Source organism: Bos taurus, chromosome 3, assembly GCF_002263795.3.
Source record: "Bos taurus isolate L1 Dominette 01449 registration number 42190680 breed Hereford chromosome 3, ARS-UCD2.0, whole genome shotgun sequence".
In the NCBI taxonomy this organism is placed as follows: domain Eukaryota; kingdom Metazoa; phylum Chordata; class Mammalia; order Artiodactyla; family Bovidae; genus Bos; species Bos taurus.
In genome coordinates, this window is record NC_037330.1 from 50,106,909 (window position 1) to 50,124,631 (window position 17,723).

General features: G+C 40.5%; 2 protein-coding genes across 4 annotated transcripts in view; one reads left to right on the top strand and one right to left on the bottom strand.

Moving 5' to 3' along the window:
* Positions 1-227: 227 nt before the first annotated feature.
* On the top strand, positions 228-5,064 carry LOC112445988 (cyclin-K). Its single transcript, XM_024990068.2, has 2 exons — positions 228-941; positions 3,709-5,064. The coding sequence occupies exon 1, from the start codon at positions 411-413 to the stop codon at positions 936-938; it is 528 nt and encodes a 175-aa protein (XP_024845836.1). The 5' UTR covers positions 228-410; the 3' UTR covers positions 939-941; positions 3,709-5,064.
* Positions 5,065-9,975: 4,911 nt separating this feature from the next.
* CCDC18 (coiled-coil domain containing 18) overlaps positions 9,976-17,723 on the bottom strand; it is a 173,194-nt gene continuing 165,446 nt past the window's right edge. Inside the window, exons 30-31 of one of the 3 annotated variants that reach the window (XR_009493921.1) lie at positions 13,125-13,214; positions 10,003-10,404 (exon numbers count right to left, since the gene is read on the bottom strand). The gene's annotated coding sequence lies outside the window, so the exon portion shown is untranslated. Of the gene's footprint in view, positions 13,215-17,723 lie in introns of all 3 variants that reach the window. The other 2 variants (XM_059885079.1, XM_015464582.3) reach the window with 2 other exon arrangements.

Below are 17,723 nucleotides of genomic sequence, written 5' to 3' on the forward strand. Positions count from 1 at the left end.
AGGCCGCCCTCGGAGAGCGATCCAGGAGTCCCTCTGAGATGAGCGTGCAGAAAATTAAGGGGCCAGGGGTGGCTGGAGAGAGAGGGGAACACCCGTGTGTGTGAAAGATTTAAGGCGAGGTTGGGAGCAAAGTTGGAGGTGGGCGGGAGGGGGGTTGTTGAGGATTCTGGGGACAGCACTGCCCAGGTCGGAGGGGAAGGCAAGGTGGTCCGGAATCTGAGCACTAGAAAACCCCCTTCGTGTCTCCTCAGAGGGGCGTGCGCTGTCGTCTAACCGTTCCCCAACGGCGCGGAGCAGAGGCAAGGTCCGGGGGCACTGGTCTGGCCGCGGAACAGGGCGGATACTCAGCCGGCAAGGCTCTACAGAACCGGAGCCCCCGCTGCCGCCCCCGCCGCCGCCGCCAGCAGCCGATGCCGCCGCCTCGGCCAAACCATCCTTCAGACACCCGCGCCGCCGCCTCACAACATGTCGGCCGCAGCCGCTGCTGGAACCGGGGCGGTCTCCTGGGAACGAATAAGGACAGAACCAGGCACAAGGGGACCGGCAGCGGCGTCTGCTGTGACCGTTTAGCCCGAACGCAGATCGTGGAAGCCGAAGCCGCCGCAACGGTGGTCCCTCCAGAGGCCAGAGAAGGTTTACTGGAAGCCTCTCCCGATACCCTTTGCGCTACCGGAAGCCTCACCCCCACACGTTACCCACTCCCCCCCCCCGCAAGCCCACTTCCAGACCAACTTCCGGGTGTGTCAGCCGCCCTTCCCCCACCGTCGCCGGCGGGAACCGCCCGTCTTCTCCGCCAGCAGCTTCCGCCTGCCGCAGTACCGGCACGCGCTCTGGGGTCCCGCCCCTTCCCAGGGATAGTGACCGGGCGAGCGCGCGCCTCGCGGTACCGAAGACATCTGAGCACGGGCCAGGGCTTCGGCACCAGAAGCGGGTTGTGATGGGTGGGTGTACTGGCTAGGGTGGATCGCTGCCACTATTTTCTCTCGGCCAGCTGAGGCCTTCTTAGCCACGTTTGGAGACAAAGGAGCGCTGGATTTCGTTCAAAGAACTTGCTGTGCTAACGTTAAAGAGCCCGAATTGAGATTGAAAGGAAGAGGAACGAAGTCCAGGTTCCAGAATGGGATGTAGGAAAAGGAAAACTCCGTTTTCCTGGGGCTTCATCGTCCTGAGGAAAAAACTGTTGATATCTAATAGACTATCTGGACCAAAGCTCTCTATGGTCCTCCACCCATTTTTCTGGGTTTATGGGAAATGAAACAGAGAAGTGACAGCCACTACTAATTGACAGCTAAGCTGGAAACTAAAAATAAGATCCAACGTAGTGGAGAGGCGTAGTGTACAATGAGCCAAATTACAATGTTCCCACTTAGACGTTTTCCGTGATGTATTGGTTCTGCTAAGGTGGGGGAAAGTGGGTTAAAGTATGTTAAGAAACTGGTTTTCTCTTCTTTCCAGGGAAGCAAACGTGTGGCAAGTTCTTTACAAAAATTGCATTTTTTTTTTTAAAGTAAGTTTGCCACAACGTCTTTTTGAAGAAGAGGCTGTTATAAATAGAGTGTTGCAATTTCTCAAAAGTAAAAGAGATAAAATTTAAATCAGTTTAGGCACTTTACTTAATCATATACAGTTGTTGTACACTGGCAGCAACTGGGTTGTTTGAAATGTTTTCTTAAAGTTTTGTCTTTTGGTGTACAACCCTAGATGTCGCATCTTGAGGAAATCATACTTGTTCCTTTTTTTTTTCATTTAGCGTTTTCTCCAGTACATTTGCAGGTTCTTTAACTTCTGCAATGTAGACATTTGTTTCTTAGCATTATTAAGTTTAGTCAAAATGTCTTTGATAAAATGATATTTTAAACTTTTTATTCAAAATAGGAATGTGAAACTGTTGGCTCAGATGTAGGCCTCTATGAAAGTTTGCTTCCTATGTATCTTGTTTTCCTTTCTACATGCTTGCTTGTTTCCTACATCATAATATTCTTCTGGAAATCCAATTTTTGTTCTTCACAACTCGAAAGGGTCCAGCTTGCAATGAAGAATACCCCCACCACCACCACAACTAGAGAAAGTCCACTCCCTGGAAGACCCAGCATAGGCAAAAATAAATAATAATTTTAAAAAATTAGAAAAGGAAGTACTACAGACACAGTGAGCTTCTGGTTTGTTCATCCCTGTATCCCTGGGGCCTGAACAGATCCTGCTACATAATAGGCACTTGGTAAATATTTGTTATCTCTGGAGGTGAATGAGGACCTTTAAGGATAGTAGAGTAAAAAAGAAGTCCAAGGACAAAAAGAAGAAAGTATGTCAGGGGATACTTGTTAGAAACCAAGAAGGTGTAGTGCAAAGGAAGCCATGAGGGGAGTTTTTTTGTTCATGTTTGTGCACACGTGTGCTAAGTCACTTCAGTCAAGTCCGACTCTGCAACCCTATGGACTGCTACCTGCCACTCTCCTCTGTCTTTGGGATTCTCCAGGCAAGAATACTGGCGTGGGTTGCTGTGCTCTTTATTTTTGGCAGCCTTGGGTCTTTGTTGCTGGTGGGCTTTCTTTAGTTGCCCAGAGTGGGGGTTACTCTCTAGTTGCTGTGTGGGTTTATCATTGTGGTTTTCCTTGTTGGTTTCTGTAGGTGTGCAGGCTTAAGTTGGAAGGGTGTGAGATGCTACAGAGAAGCATTGTTGGAAGGGGATCAAACAATCACTGAAGTAAAAGGTCAACAGGAGAAAGCAGAAGTCAACATGCAAACAGTTAAGGAGAGGAATGCGGAAAAGAGCAAGGAGTACAGAACACACTTTCCAAAAGTTGGGTGGTGAAGAAAGTGAAAGTGAAGTCGCTTAGTCGTGTCCAACTCTTTGCAACCCCATGGACTGTAGCCTACCAGGCTCCTCTGTCCATGGGATTTCCCAAGCAATAGTACTGGAGTGGATTGCCATTTCCTTCTCCAGGGGATCTTCCCGACACAGGGATCGAACCCTGGTCTCTTGCATTGTAGACAGACGGTGGCTTTACCGTCTGAGCCACCAGGAAAGTCTGGGTGGTGAAGGGAAAGGGGCAATGGAATGACACTTGAGGAAGAAGCAGGGTCAAGAAAAAATTGCAAAGGCTAGGAGACACATACATGTAGTTCAAAGGAAAAGAGGTGTAGATTGACAATACAAGCAAAGTAAGACTTTAAGGAAATGGAGGTGGATGAGATTGAAAGGTCCAAATAGAATGATCAGGATTAGATATACAGATCTGGGCATGTTTCATAAAACAGACTGAAGACAAGATTATTCCATCTAGTACAGTGTTCATCTCTTGTTTGTTCTTTAGTTCTTCTAGGTTCTTTGGTAAACATTTCTTGGATCTTCTCCATTCTTTTTCCGAAACCCTGGATCATCTTCACTATCATCCTGAGTTCTTTTTCTGGAAGGTTGCCTATCTCCTCTTCATTTAGTTATTTTTCTAGGGTTTTATCTTTTTCTTTCATCTGGGATTTAGTCCTCTGTATTTTCATTTTTATTTACTTTCTGTGATTGTGGTTTTCCTTCTTGAGGCTGCAGAATTATAGTTGTTTCTTCTATCTGCCCTCTGGTAGATGAGGATAAGCAGCTTGTGCAAGCTTCCAGATGGGAGGGACTGGCAGTGAGAACTGGATCTTGCTCTAGTGGGCAGGGCTGTTCTCAGTAAAACTTTAATCCAACTGTCTGCTGCTTTCAAATTGTAGTGCTGGAGAAGACCCTTGAGAGTCCCTTGGACAGCAAGATCAAACCAGTCAATCCTAAAGGAAATCAACCGTGAATATTAACTGGAAGGACTATGCTGAAGCTCCAATATTTTGGCCACCTGATGTGAAGAGCTTACTCATTGGAAAAGACCTTGATGCTAGGAAAGATTAAGGGCAGGAGGGAAAGGGGGTAACAGAAGATGAGATAGTTGGATGGCATCACCAACTCAATGGACATGAGTTTGAGAAACTCCAGGAGATGGTGAAGGACAGGGAAGCCTGGCATACTGCAGTTCATAGAATTGCAAGTAGTCAGATACAGCTTAGCGACTGAAAAACAATGGTGACCTCCAAGAGGGCTCACACTAAGGGGCACTTCCTGGGACTGCTGCTGCTAGTGCCCCCATCCCTGCAGCGAGCCACTGCTGACCCACGACTCCGCAGGAGTTCATCGAACACTAGATGGTTGGTCTGGTTCAGTCTCCTGTGGGGTCACTGCTCCTTTCCTCTCAGTCCTGGCGCACACAAGATTTTGTTTGTGCCCTCCAAGTGTGAAGTCTCTATTTCTCTCAGTCCTATGGAAGTCCTGCAATCAAATCCTGTTGGCCTTCACAGTCAGAATCCCTGGGGATTCCTAGTCCCTTTGCTGGATCCCCAGGCTAGGACACTCAGAACCATCACAAGAGTGGGAGAACTTCTTTGATATTAGTGTTCTCCAGTTTGTGGGTTGCCTGCTAGGCGGGTATGGGATTTAACTTTATCGTGATTGTGCCCTCCCCCCACCATCTCGTTGTAGCTTCTCCTTTGTCTTTAGATGTGGGATATCTTTTTTTGGTGGGTTCCAGCATCCTCCTGTCCATGGTTGTTCAAAAGCTAGTTGGTGCTCTCACAGGAGATGGGCACATGTCCTTGTACCCTGCCATCTTGAACCAGTCAACCCTGAAGACAAGACTATAAGTGAGTGATTATAAACAGTGATTGCAGAAACTGATTCATGATGGAGTTTAAGAAGTAGCCAAAAATGTCAAGAGTTGCAGAGAAGGGAATAAGAACTGAGAAGAGATGGTGTTCATCTAGTGATATTTATAGAAGCAGTTCATGAATAAGAACCTTGGAATTCTTTCATCTATTTTATGGGTCAACTTTGTAACTGAATTTTAAGGTAAATAAAGGATTCCTTTATCTGTAGGTAATAAATTCAAGATGTGATGCAAATATGTTTTTCTTTCAAATGATAATGACTTTTTGATTGTGCTAGTTTAAAATCATTTGAAGCAGATGGAATTAGGAAGCCTTTCCTTATGTAAATCCAATTGTTCATTCTTGCTTGCATAAATGAATAAACATTCATGTTTATTGGGTGTCTACCATATACTTTGCTAGGTACTTGGGACAATGGCAGTAGGTAAGAAAGACCCCATCCCAGCCTCCATATTTAAAGCACTAATACCAAAGAAAGAAAAGAGCTATATTTTGTCACTTCTTGGTAATAGGGGAAAAAAGGGAATCTAAAATAATACAGAAATAATATAGTATACCTGTTTGAAGAATTTTTATGGAGTGATTAAAATTACTGGGTATGGGTATTAAATTTTTCCTTTAATATTAAAGCAAAATATTGGAGAAGGCAATGGCACCCCACTCTAGTACTCTTGCCTGGAGAATCCCATGGGCGGAGGAGCCTGGTGGGCTGCGGTCCATTGGGTCCCGAAGAGTCGGACATGACTGCTCGACTTCACTTTCACTTTCACTTTTCATTTTCCTACGCTGGAGAAGGAAATGGCAACCCACTCCAGTGTTCTTGCCTTGAGAATCCCGGGGACAGGGGAGCCTGGTGGGTTGCCATCTATGGGGTCGCACAGAGTCGGACACGACTGAAGTGACTTAGCAGCAGCAAAATAGCAGTATTGTTATTAGAATTATATGAAAATACATATGTAAATAGCTGAATAGAAACATTGAAAACTAACATATTTATGTTGAAATAGAGAAATTATTGGTGATTTTACTTTTGATTTTTCTTTAAAGTTTTAAAAAAATCTTTTTCTAGTTTTTAAATGTTTTATATTAGCAAGTAGTGAGAAATTTCTTTTTCTGTTGATTTGTAAATGTATCCATTCTTCACATACACAGTGGGGCTTGAAAAAGCAGTCCTTGGATTTTAAATCTTTTGTTTAGCTAGAAAAGCTCTTAAACTGGTGATCCCCATGTGAAATCTAACCCACAGATATTGTACCAATTATTTATTCCCACAACAAAATGTTGCCTAGCAAGTTACCCCAAAGGTCAGTGGATTAAAACACTAACCAGTTATTATTTCTTAGGAGTCTCTATGTTAGTTGGGCAGTTGTTCTGGAATTGGCTGGGTTTATTCAATTTCTGTCCGACTCTTTGCAACCCCATGGACTGATTAATTATACCATCCTTGGAATTCTCCAGGCCAGAATACTGGAGTTGGTAGCCTTTCCCTTTTCCAGGGAGGGATTGAACCCAGGTCTCCCATATTGCAGGATTCTTTACCAGCTGAGCCACAAGGGAAACTCATGAATAGTGGAGGATCTTGCAAATGAACAGGTAAATATGGGGTGATGATTGAAAGTGTTATAGAGGAGATAATCCTTGAAAAAGTTTTCAGGAAGAAAAGGAAGGGAATTTCATGCAGGGGAATAACAAAATCTCAGTGATATAGAACATTATGGAATTCTCGGTGAGCTGTGATACTTTGGTGGCGGGTATAGGGAAAGGACCATGAAGGAGTAGCTTGAGAGAAAGTGCTCCAGGGAAGTGTAGTATTTAAGGTTCTTCCACTTATTTAGAGTAAATAACAACTCTAGCCAGTTAAGTTGACTTTACCAGAAGGATACTGGCATATCTCACAGAATGTTGGTAATTGCTGGATAATCAGGGAAACTCAGTAATAGGAATCCATAAACTGTCCTCCTCATGGACTAAAAACAACTCCCCATCTTTTTGCATCTCAGTTCAAAATTCCAGTTGCCAAGGAGAGCAAGTCTGTCCAGTTTGGGTCAGATATCCACACCTGCTTCACTCAGCCATGCAGTTTAGACTACAAGTTACATGTGTTGAATGGTGCTGCTGTTCCGTCCCTGTGCTGGGGAGGGAGACATCACTGTGAGCCCTGTGTTTGAGCTAAGAGGGAGGTATCCATTGTATTTTACTATTTAGTTGCTTTTCCCCACATGTATGATGACAAAAATGTCTTCAGCCTGCCTACTTGATCCAGTCATTCTATTACAACAGCCCCTGCTCTTGCCCTCTTTCAGGACCAAAGGTACATCCAATCCAGCTGGTGGGATGTTATTGTTCACTTAGTCCTGACCTCTGGATGTAAAGTGCCTATTCTAGTTCTCATCTACCTGTGATTCCTCATGGTCTTGCAATCTAAGGACTAAATGGTAAGTACAGTCACTACCAGTACACTCTATAAATAATATGGGGATTCAGGAGCCTCAATGGTTGCTATAGAAAGAAAGAAAGAGAAGAAAACACTGGCAGTTATTTTAAAAGGGAAAAAAATTGGGTAATTTTTCAGTCTTCAGACCTTCCATCCATATATTTGCTACCGTTGAAGTTGTAACTGGTGGGTATGACAATCCATTAAACACTTCCTTGTTTGCAGCTAATATCTCAACTGACTGAGAACGTTGCCTACTAGGGTAATTTAAGCCGTCATTTGTAGGGGTCTAAGAAGCTTACTCCTTGGAAGCAAAGTTATGACCAACCTAGATAGCATATTCAAAAGCAGAGACATTACTTTGCCAACAAAGGTCCGTCTAGTCAAGGCTATGGTTTTTCCAGTAGTCATGTATGGATGTGAGAGTTGGACTGTGAAGAAAGGTGAGCGCCAAAGAATTGATGCTTTTGAACTGTGGTGTTGGAGAAGACTCTTGGGAGTCCCTTGGACTGCAAGGAGATCCAACCAGTCCATTCTAAAGGAGATCAGTCCTGGGTGTTCTTTGGAAGGAATGATGCTAAAGCTGAAACTCCAGTACTTTGGCTACCTCATGCGAAGAGTTGACTCATTGGAAAAGACTCTGATGCTGGGAGGGATTGTGGGCAGGAGGAGAAGGGGACGACAGAGGATGAGATGGCTGGATGGCATCACTGACTCGATGGACGTGAGTCTGAGTGAACTCCGGGAGATGGTGATGGGCAGGGAGGCCTGGCGTGCTGCAATTCATGGGGTCACAAAGAGTCGGACACGACTGAGCGACTGAACTGAACTGAACTGAAGCCTTTGTTGATCTTCAGTGCCAATTGTGTTAAACTAAATAAGGCAATGTAGCAGATTACAGAACAACTCTAAGGTGGAGTAACTGGAAACCAATGAATGTTTTTTCAATAAATAGTGTCTAGTTAATAATGAAACTGAAGCACAGAGTGTTTATTAACTCTTCAGCCTCAGAGTCAAGATTTAAAGTCAAGCTTTCTTCATGGTTATGTTATCCTGCCTCTGCACTGTTACTGTAGAGATTTCATGTGGGCACTGAGACGTCCATAGCTCAGATTAGGTCAGGTTTTAGTTCTTAAGCCTTAACTAGCCATTGTGACCAAGAACAAGTTATTTAATTTATCTAAGTTTCAGTCTTTTCATTTATAAAATGGACATACCTTAGTGCATGGCACAATACCTATCATTTGATAAGTAGATTTATTAAATGGTGGCTATTATTAATTTAATAAAAATATACTGAGCATTCTATGGCAAGCACTGTGTGTACAGTGCTGCACAAGATGGACATAATTCCTGTGCTCATGGATATTCCAATTAATAGTATCTAAACCAAGCCATAAAATGAAAATAAGGATGTGTAGTCCATATGATTGCTCCCTTGCCCTGGATTATGAACATGGAGATTGACATATGGGACCATAATGATGATTGTGAGCAGAAAAGGACTGATGAGGAAAGGAAATAAGCCTGAAACAATCAAGAGTAAAAGAAGCAAGACAAGAATCTGACATGAAATCAAGAAAACTCCCAAGAGAAAGAATACTGCCTGGTTTTCTAGCTTGTAAATCAGGATTTTACAAGAAAAGTGGGCAGAATTGTCCAAGAGGTTCTTGTCATAGAACAGGAAATTGGAATAGGTGAAATGATTTGTGAGAAACTGTAGAAATGAAGTGATGGATATTCTCTATACACTGTAGAAAGCATGATTAAAGAGAAGGAAATGAGAAACATTAAAAAAAATTATCCTCTTGATTCGGAGAACAGCCATGCTTTGTAATATGAGCCAAGAGATAAAACTGAGTTTGTCTCTCATGGTGGGTAGGGAGATAAGCCTTTTTTCAGGCTAAATTCCCTTGCCACCTGGGTTTGTTTTCTTAACTGGGAAAAGAACAGGCTTTAGAGATTCTGCCCAATCAATTCACAGAACATTTTCTTGGTAATAACTATTGTAGCTCTTTTTTCAGTCAGGCTCACACACAGGATTGAATCTTGGTTTTTGATAGCAAGTATCTTTAACAATTATCAATGTACCAAAATAATTCTAAAAGTGCCTAAGGAATTACATGGAGGAAGATAAGTGAATTACATATATTAATCCTTGGAATGACCTAACATAAAATTCCACACATTTACCCTTATGGTTGTGGTTATGTAATTTGACCTAAATTATTGTCAGAGTTAAGGCCAGCATTCATCACAATGAGACAGGAAATGGATTAACTGACCAAATATAGTATTTTCAGAAGCACCTCATGGTAAGTGGCTTAATTTGTGGCTAAATTATAGGCAAAGTAGGTGAGAAAGTCATAGTTCCCAAGTAAATCCCAGTTTACAGTGTTCACCATCAGAATGTTCATCTTTACTAGAAGTAAAGATTATTGTTTTGATTAGAAACACGTATTTTTGTGACTGTTTGTTTAGGTAACAAGGACATCTAAAGCACAAAGATAAGCCTATATTTTGTACAGATGCCTTTCTATGTTTGCAGCTTCAATATAAAGGATAGTAAAGTTGGACTTCCCTGGTGGTCTAGTGGTTAGAAGCCTCCTGCCAGTGCAGTGGACATGGGTTTGATCCCTGGTCCGGGAAGATCCCACATGCTGCAGAGCAACTAAGCCCATGCACAACTACTGAAGCACCCTAGAGCCCATGCTCAACCCAACTAGAGAAAGCCTGATCATAGCAACAAAGCCACAGAGCAGCCAAAAAATAAATAAAAAAGCAAATTTTTAAAAAAACAGGGCAAGGGAGCTCCCCCTTTTTTAAAAAAAAAAATAAATAAAGGATAGCAAAGTTAACGTCAATTTCTGTTTTGTAATTATGTTGATTGTATTGGGAAAACATGAACCAATACATTTAAATTTATAAACTGGTTACAAGAAGTTACCCATGTTTATGAAATTTGTTCAGCATTTCATAAATTCATAAATAATATTTAGCTCCTGAATAATGGTAATACATACATTTATGCACCTATTATACATAATACATTAAGATTACTGGCTTGTTGAGAAAAATATGATTATAAAATCATATATCATTTCAGCCCAGATACACAGCAATAAAAAAATTTAAATACCTAACAACACAAATCTATATAAGCAATAATTATGTTAGAAAACACTTACAGCATTCTTGATTTTTTTTTTTTTTAAAGCCAACGATTCATTTAGTATCTTTCTGGCATTTGAACTGACATCTCTTCATCTTCCACATAGTTGCTAACCGAGAAGGAAAATGGTTAGATTTGTCAAATGGCTTTAAAGCTTCACGTTAACATCAACGTTACAGAGACCCAAGGAGAGAAATAATAACAGAGGCATTGCTAATCAGCAAGAAAAGTATAAACTGTACAATAAGTGAAGGAGCCACTGGCCAACTGTTTAGAGGAAAACACACCACAGTCAGTCAGTTTAGTCCCTCAGTCATCTCCGACTCTTTGCCACCCTATAGATTGCAGCATGCCAGGCTTCCCTGTCCATCACCAACTCCTGGAGCATAATCAACCTCATGTCCATCGAGTCAGTGACGCCATCCAACCATCTCATCCTCTGTCGTGCCCTTCTCCTCCTGCCTTCAATCTTGCCCAGCATGAGGGTCTTTTCAAATGAGTCAATTCTTCACATCAGGTGGCCAAAGTATTGGAGTTTCAGCTTCAGCATCAGTCCTCCCATTGAATATTCAGGACTGATTTCCTTTAGGATGGACTGGTTGGATCTCCTTGCAGTTCAAGAGATTCTCAAGAGTCTTCTCCAACACCACAGTTCAAAAGCATCAATTCTTCGGCACTCAGCTTTCTTTATAGTCCCAACTCTCACATCCATACATGACTACTGGAAAAACCATAGCTTTGACTAGATGGACATTTGTTGGCAAAGTAATGTCTCTGCTTTTTAGTATGCTGTCTAGGTGGGTCATATCTTTTCTTCCAAGGAGCAAGCGTTGTTTAATTTCATGGCTGTAGTCATCATCTGCAGTGATTTTAGAGCCCCCAAAATTAAAGTCTGTCACTGTTTCCCCATCTATTTGCATGAAGTGATAGGACTGGACACCATGATATCAGTTTTCTGAATGTTGAGTTTTAAGCCAACTTTTTCACTCTCCTCTTTCACACTCATCAAGAGGCTCTTTAGTTCTTCATTTTCTGCCATAAAGGTAGTGTCATCTGCATATCTGAGGTTATTGATATTTCTCCTGGCAATCTTGATTCCAGCTTGTGCTTCATCCAGCCCAGCATTTTGCATGATGCACTCTGCAGATAAGTTAAGTAAGCAGGGTGACAGTATACAGCCTTGATGTACTCCTTTCCTGATTTGGAACCAGTCTGTTGTTCTATGTCTTCTGATCCACACAATCAAAGGCTTTGGCATAGTCAATAAAGCAGAAGTAGATGTTTTTCTGGAATTCTCTTGCTTTTTTGATAATCCAATGGATGTTAGCAATTTGATCTCTGGTTCCTCTGCCTTTTCTAAATCCAGCTTGAACATCTGGAAATTCACAGTCGTGTACTGTTGAAGCCTGGCTTGGAGAATTTTGAGCATTACTTTACTAGCGTGTGAGATGAGTACAACTGTGTGGTAGTTTGAGCATTCTTTGGCATTGCCTTTCTTTGGGATTGGAATGAAAAATGACCTTTTCCAGTCCTGTGGTCACTTCTGAGTTTTCCAAATTTGCTGGGATATTGAGTACAGCCCATTCACAGCATCATCTTTTAGGATTTGAAATAGCTCAACTGGAATTCCATCACTTTCACTAGCTTTGTTCATAGTGATGCTTCCTAAGGCCCACTTGACTTCACATTCCAAGATGTCTGACTCTAGGTGAGTGATCACACCATCGTGATTATCTGGGTCATGAAGATCTTTTCTTGTACAGTTCTTCTCTGTATTCTTGCCACCTCTTCTTAATATCTTCTGCTTCTGTTAGGTCCATATCATTTCTGTCCTTTATTGAGCCAATCTTGCATGAAATGTTCCCTTGGTATCTCTAATTTTCTTGAAGAGATCTCTAGTCTTTCCCATTCTGTTGTTTTCCTCTATTTGTTTGCACTGATCACTGAGGAAGGCTTTCTTATCTCTCCTTTCTATTCTTTGGAACTGTGCATTCAAATGGGTATATCTTTCCTTTTCTCTTTTGCCTTTAGCTTCTCTTCTTTTCTCAGCTATTTGTAAGGCCTCCCCAGACAACCATTTTGCCTTTTTTCATTTCTTTTTCTTGCAGATGGTCTTGATCACTGCCTCCTTTACAATGTCACGAACCTCCAACCATAGTTCTTCAGGCACTCTGTCTATCAGATCTCATCCCTTGAATCTATTTGTCACTTCCACTGTATAATCATAAGAGATTTGATTTGGGTCATACCTGGATGGTCTGTTGGTTTTCCCTACTTTCTTCAATTTAGGTCTGAATTTGGCAATAAGGAGTTCATGATCTGTGCCATAGTCAGCTCCTGGTCTTGTTTTTGCTGACTGTATAGAGCTTCTCCATCTTTGACTGTAAATAATATAATCAATCTGATTTCGGTATTGACCATCTGCTGATGTCCATATGTATATGACATGGGCTAAATTAAATTCTTGGTGGATTAAAGATTTTAATATAAAAGTGAAATCATTAAATTACTAAAATATAAAAAATACTTATGAATAATCTTGGAAATGGAATTTATAGCACATGAAATATAAAGCAAAGACTTATTTTTAAAACACATAAAAAAGTGGAAAGTGTTCCAGAGATCACCAAAAAATTAAAGGGCACATACCGAACTGGAAAGAAAAAAAATCAACAAAAAATTAAAGGGCTGATGCCAAACTAGAAGGGAGAAAAATGGATGAAGGTTAAGAAGTCTTACAAATCAGTAAGAAAAGGATAAATAGCCAAATAGAAAAATGGGCAAGTAAGTCAGAAAAGAAGAAATAGATAGGGTCAACAGGGGACTCACCTGCTAGTCCAGTGGCTAAGACTCCTCTTTCCCAACGCAGAGAACTGGGGTTCCTCCTCTGGTGAGGGAACGAGATCTCACATCCTGCAACTAAGAGGTCACATGTCACAACTAAGACCCAGAACTGCCAAATGAATAAGTAAATTAAAAAAAAAAGAGAGGGGGGTCCAATAAAGATGAATTGTATTCATCTGTAATAAAATGCAAATTAAAACAATATTAAAGTGTCTTTTTTGCCTGTTGAATTGATAAGGATTATTTTAAAAGACAACATCAGTGTTAGAGAGGGTTCTAGAGCAGTTCTCAACTGCTTTTTGACAAAATGTCTGAAAAGCACATACCTTTTAACTAGAAATTCAACACTGGTGTAATGATAAGAAAATGTATCCTAAGGAAATGTATGTGTGTCACAAAATATTTTTGCAGTTTCCTTCCTTGCTCCTTCCTTCTACCCTACTCCCTCCTCTCTCTCTTTCTATCCCCTTTTTCTTTTTTGTTTTATGCTTGGTATTGGTGAAAGTTTGAAAAAATTAAAATGTCCAACAAAAAGGGAGCTGGTTAAATAAAATATGGTAAATTTATTTAATAAAACATCTACATTATTACCAGTAAAAATAACACCATAGTAAAATATTTGGAAAATGTTCACAATATAACAAGTTTTTACAAAAATGGGATATAGAACAAAATATATTGGGAAAGCGTCTCCTCTCTTCCTCTCTCTGTCTGTCTCTCTCTCGGTCTCTCCCTCACCACCAACACAACACCAACATATAATACAATTACTGGAAAGGTACTGGAAAAATATAAACTGTGGGGAAGAAGGATTACCGGATTGTTAAATATTCTTCTGTTGCCTCATTATTTTTAAAGTTAGCTACAATGAACAGGAGTTATTTTTTTTTTTTTTGATAAATGAAAACATTTTAAAATGAAATATGTAATGTTACTTAGTGGTTGCCTTTTCAAAACAGGTAAAAATCATCAGTTAACCATTTGGTTCAGAATGTTTTCATTTCAACAGCTCAATAATCATAACGCAAAATTGAAGGAAAAACATTTTTGAATCTTAAAATGTTATAGAATTGGTAGATTATTTTTCATTTCATAAAGTATCATAATCACTAGTTTTTATTGTTCCTATGGCAATGTTTTATACACAAGAATGGCAGAAGTTAGGAATTTGTGCCCTGAAAAACTTATTGAAATATAAAATCTAAAGTAAATAATAACTTCCTCCTTTGAATATAACAAAGATGTGGGAAGGGGTAGTAGGCAAGAAGGCTCTGGGTTACCATGGGGATGATTACGTTCTCCAAGGTATATCCCACCCCACTCCAGCTTCTTGGTCAATGACTCACTAGCTCACAGGGGAGTCAACAAATACTGAAGTACATACCTACTACCTGTAAAAAGTGATTTTCATTACCCAGAGAAGTGCTGTAAGATACTATTTAAACAAATAAGGAAAACCAATCTAAATTACTATTTAAAATTTTTCTAATTGGTGAGTGTTTAAGATGCATGAGAGGACAAATTCTTAACTCAGGTCATTCCAGGACTATTATGTAACAGACTAAAAATTGATATGGATACTAACAAAAATCATTAAAGCAAAATTACAAAACACTTCTAGTAATACTTCAATTGTTTCTTTAAAAACAGCATTTCCTAAAATAACCTCCAAGATAGTCCTGTAATTTGTTAATTTTAAGGATTTGTGTTAAACTTTGGGGCCAGTCAAATTTGGGGGCCAGTTAAGGGAGCTAACAATCTACTTGAGGAGTCCAGATAGCCATCCATCAATTCATTCATTTGTTCAATAAAATATATTGAGAACCTACTATGTGCCAATAATTCAGGGCTTTAAGCATTAAAAAATACCTAAAACATACGTCTACCCTCAAAAGCTCACATTTAGAAGGAGAGATAGATGTCAGTCTTAGTGACTGGCATACCCATTGTTCCTTCTAGCAGAACTCTGACCATGGCCACTGGTGAATGAGAAGTCCTGGGTGGCTATATTCTGCATCAAGGGACCGACCCATGTACCCTTTTCACGTGCTTTTCCTACCATGACAAAGAAAAAAGCTTTGGTTCAAAAAGTTTCAGCCAGAGAGAGAGGGACAGGGTAGCAGTCAGATGGTCTCTTTAACAGTTCCAATAACAGATACAGACAGCTAGTTAGTGAGTGAGTAGAAACTGAAAGTGATCCTGAAAAGATTCTTAGAGAATCTAATAGTTTACCGCAGACCTAAAGTCTTACCAATAACCCCATCAATTAACATATATTTTGTATGTTATATGTACCATATACTGTATTCTTAAAATGAAGTAAGTTAGATAAAAGAAAATGTATTAAGAAATTCATAAGGAAGAGAAAACACATTTACAGTATTATACTGTATTTATCAATACAGTAAAATTATGTTCTGTGTCTACAAAATGAACTGTCTGCCAGTACCTACCTCAATATTGTCTTATATGGTACAAAACACTGTAAATGTTAAATGTATTCCTAACACTAGATATAAAAAATGAAAAGATAATGTGAAAAGAAATTCACATTTATTTACAGATGTAATAATACATGCATTGATAATGAAGAAACAGCAATATAGCTTTCTGGTTCAGTTCAGTTCAATTGTCCAGTCATGTCCAACTCTGCGACCCCATGGACTGCAGAACACCAGGCCTCCCTGTCCATCACAAACTCCCAGAGTTTACACAAACTTATGTCCACTGAGTCAGGGATGCCATCCAACCATCTCATCCTCTGTCGTCCCCTTCTCTTTCCGCCTTCAATCTTTCCCAGCATCAGGGTCTTTTCAAATGAGTCAGTTCTTCCCATCAGCTGGCCAAAGTATTAGAGTTTCACCTTCAGCATCAGTCCTTCCAGTGAATATTCAGGACTGATTTCCTTTAGGATGGACTGGTTGGATCTCCTTGCAGTCCAAGAGACTCTCAGTGTAATCGGTGCGACTGCTTCACTGTGGCCTAGCTGATGCACCAATGAAGGGATCTTTATAAAATCTTTTGGTATACAGTATTACAATCATTTTCATAATACAGTATTGGAAACATTGGTACATTTTAAAACAGAAAACACTTACCTGTGATGATAGGCTGATATGTACTTTCTCCAATTATGAGAGAGAGAAGCATACACTATGGCAATGCATTCTTTAAAAGCAAAATTATAAAGCAGCAAGAAAACTAACATTATTAATTTTATAATAAATATCACTCATCTTATGCTTATGTAAGGATAGACTAGTGTCTGCATATATTTTATTGTTGTTCAGTCCGTCAGTTGGGTCTGACCCTTTGCAACCTCGTGGACTGCAGCAAACCAGGCTTCTCTGTCCTTCACCATCTCCCAGAGCTTACTCAAACTCATGTCCATTGAGTCGGTGATGCATCCAACCATCTCAATCTGTGTCGTCCCTTTCTCCTCCTGCCTTCAATCTTGCCCAGCATCAGGGGCTTTTCCAATGAGAAGGCTCTTTGATTCAGGTGGTCAAAGTATTGGAGCTTCAGCTTCAGCATCAGTTCTTCCAGTGAATATTCAGGACTGATTTCCTTTAGGATTGACGGGTTTGATCTTCTTGCTGTCTGAGGGATTCTCAAGAGTATTCTCCAGCACCACAATTCACAAGCATCAATTCTTTGGCACTCAGCCTTCTTTATGGTCCAAATTCCACATCCATACATGACTACTGGAAAAACCATAGCTTTGACTAAACAGACCTTTATACACAGTTCATCTGTGAGTTTTTCAAGTTGTCAAAAATCTCCAAAAAATGTTCCAAAATATTTATTGAAAAAATTCCCATGTAAGTGGATGAACTCAAGGGTCAACTTAATGGATTTCAGTTCAGTTGCTCAGTCACGTCCAACTCTTTGGGACACAATGGACTGCAGCACGCTAGGCCTCCCTGTCCATCACCAACTGCTGGAGTTTACTCAAACTAATGTCCATTGAGTCAGTGATGCCATCCAACCATCTCATCCTGTCATCCCCTTATCCTCCCACCTTCAATCTTTCCCAGCATCAGGATCTTTTCAAATGAATCAGTTCTTCGCTTCAGGTGGCCAAAGAATTAGAGTTTCAGCTTCGGCATTAGTCCTCCCAATGAATATTCAGGACTGATTTCCTTTAGGATTGACTGGTTGGATCCCCTTGCAGTCCAAGGGACTCTCAAGAGTCTTCTCCAATACCACACTTCAAAAGCATCAATTCTTCAGCACTCCACTTTCTTTACAGTCCAATTCTGATATCCATACATGACTACTGAAAAAACCATAGCTTTAACTGGATGGACATTTGTTGGCAAAGTAATGTCTCTGCTTTTTAATATGCTGTAGTAAAGGAGAAAAGGAAAGATATAAGCATCTGAATGCAGAGTTCCAAAGAATGGCAAGAAGAGATAAAAAAGCCTTCCTCAGGGATCAATGCAAAGAAATAGAGGAAAACAACAGAATGGGAAAGACTAGAGATCTCTTCAAGAAAATTAGAGATACCAAGGGGACATTTCATGCAAAGATGGGCTCGATAAAGGACAGAAATTGTATGGACCTAACAGAAGCAGAAGATAT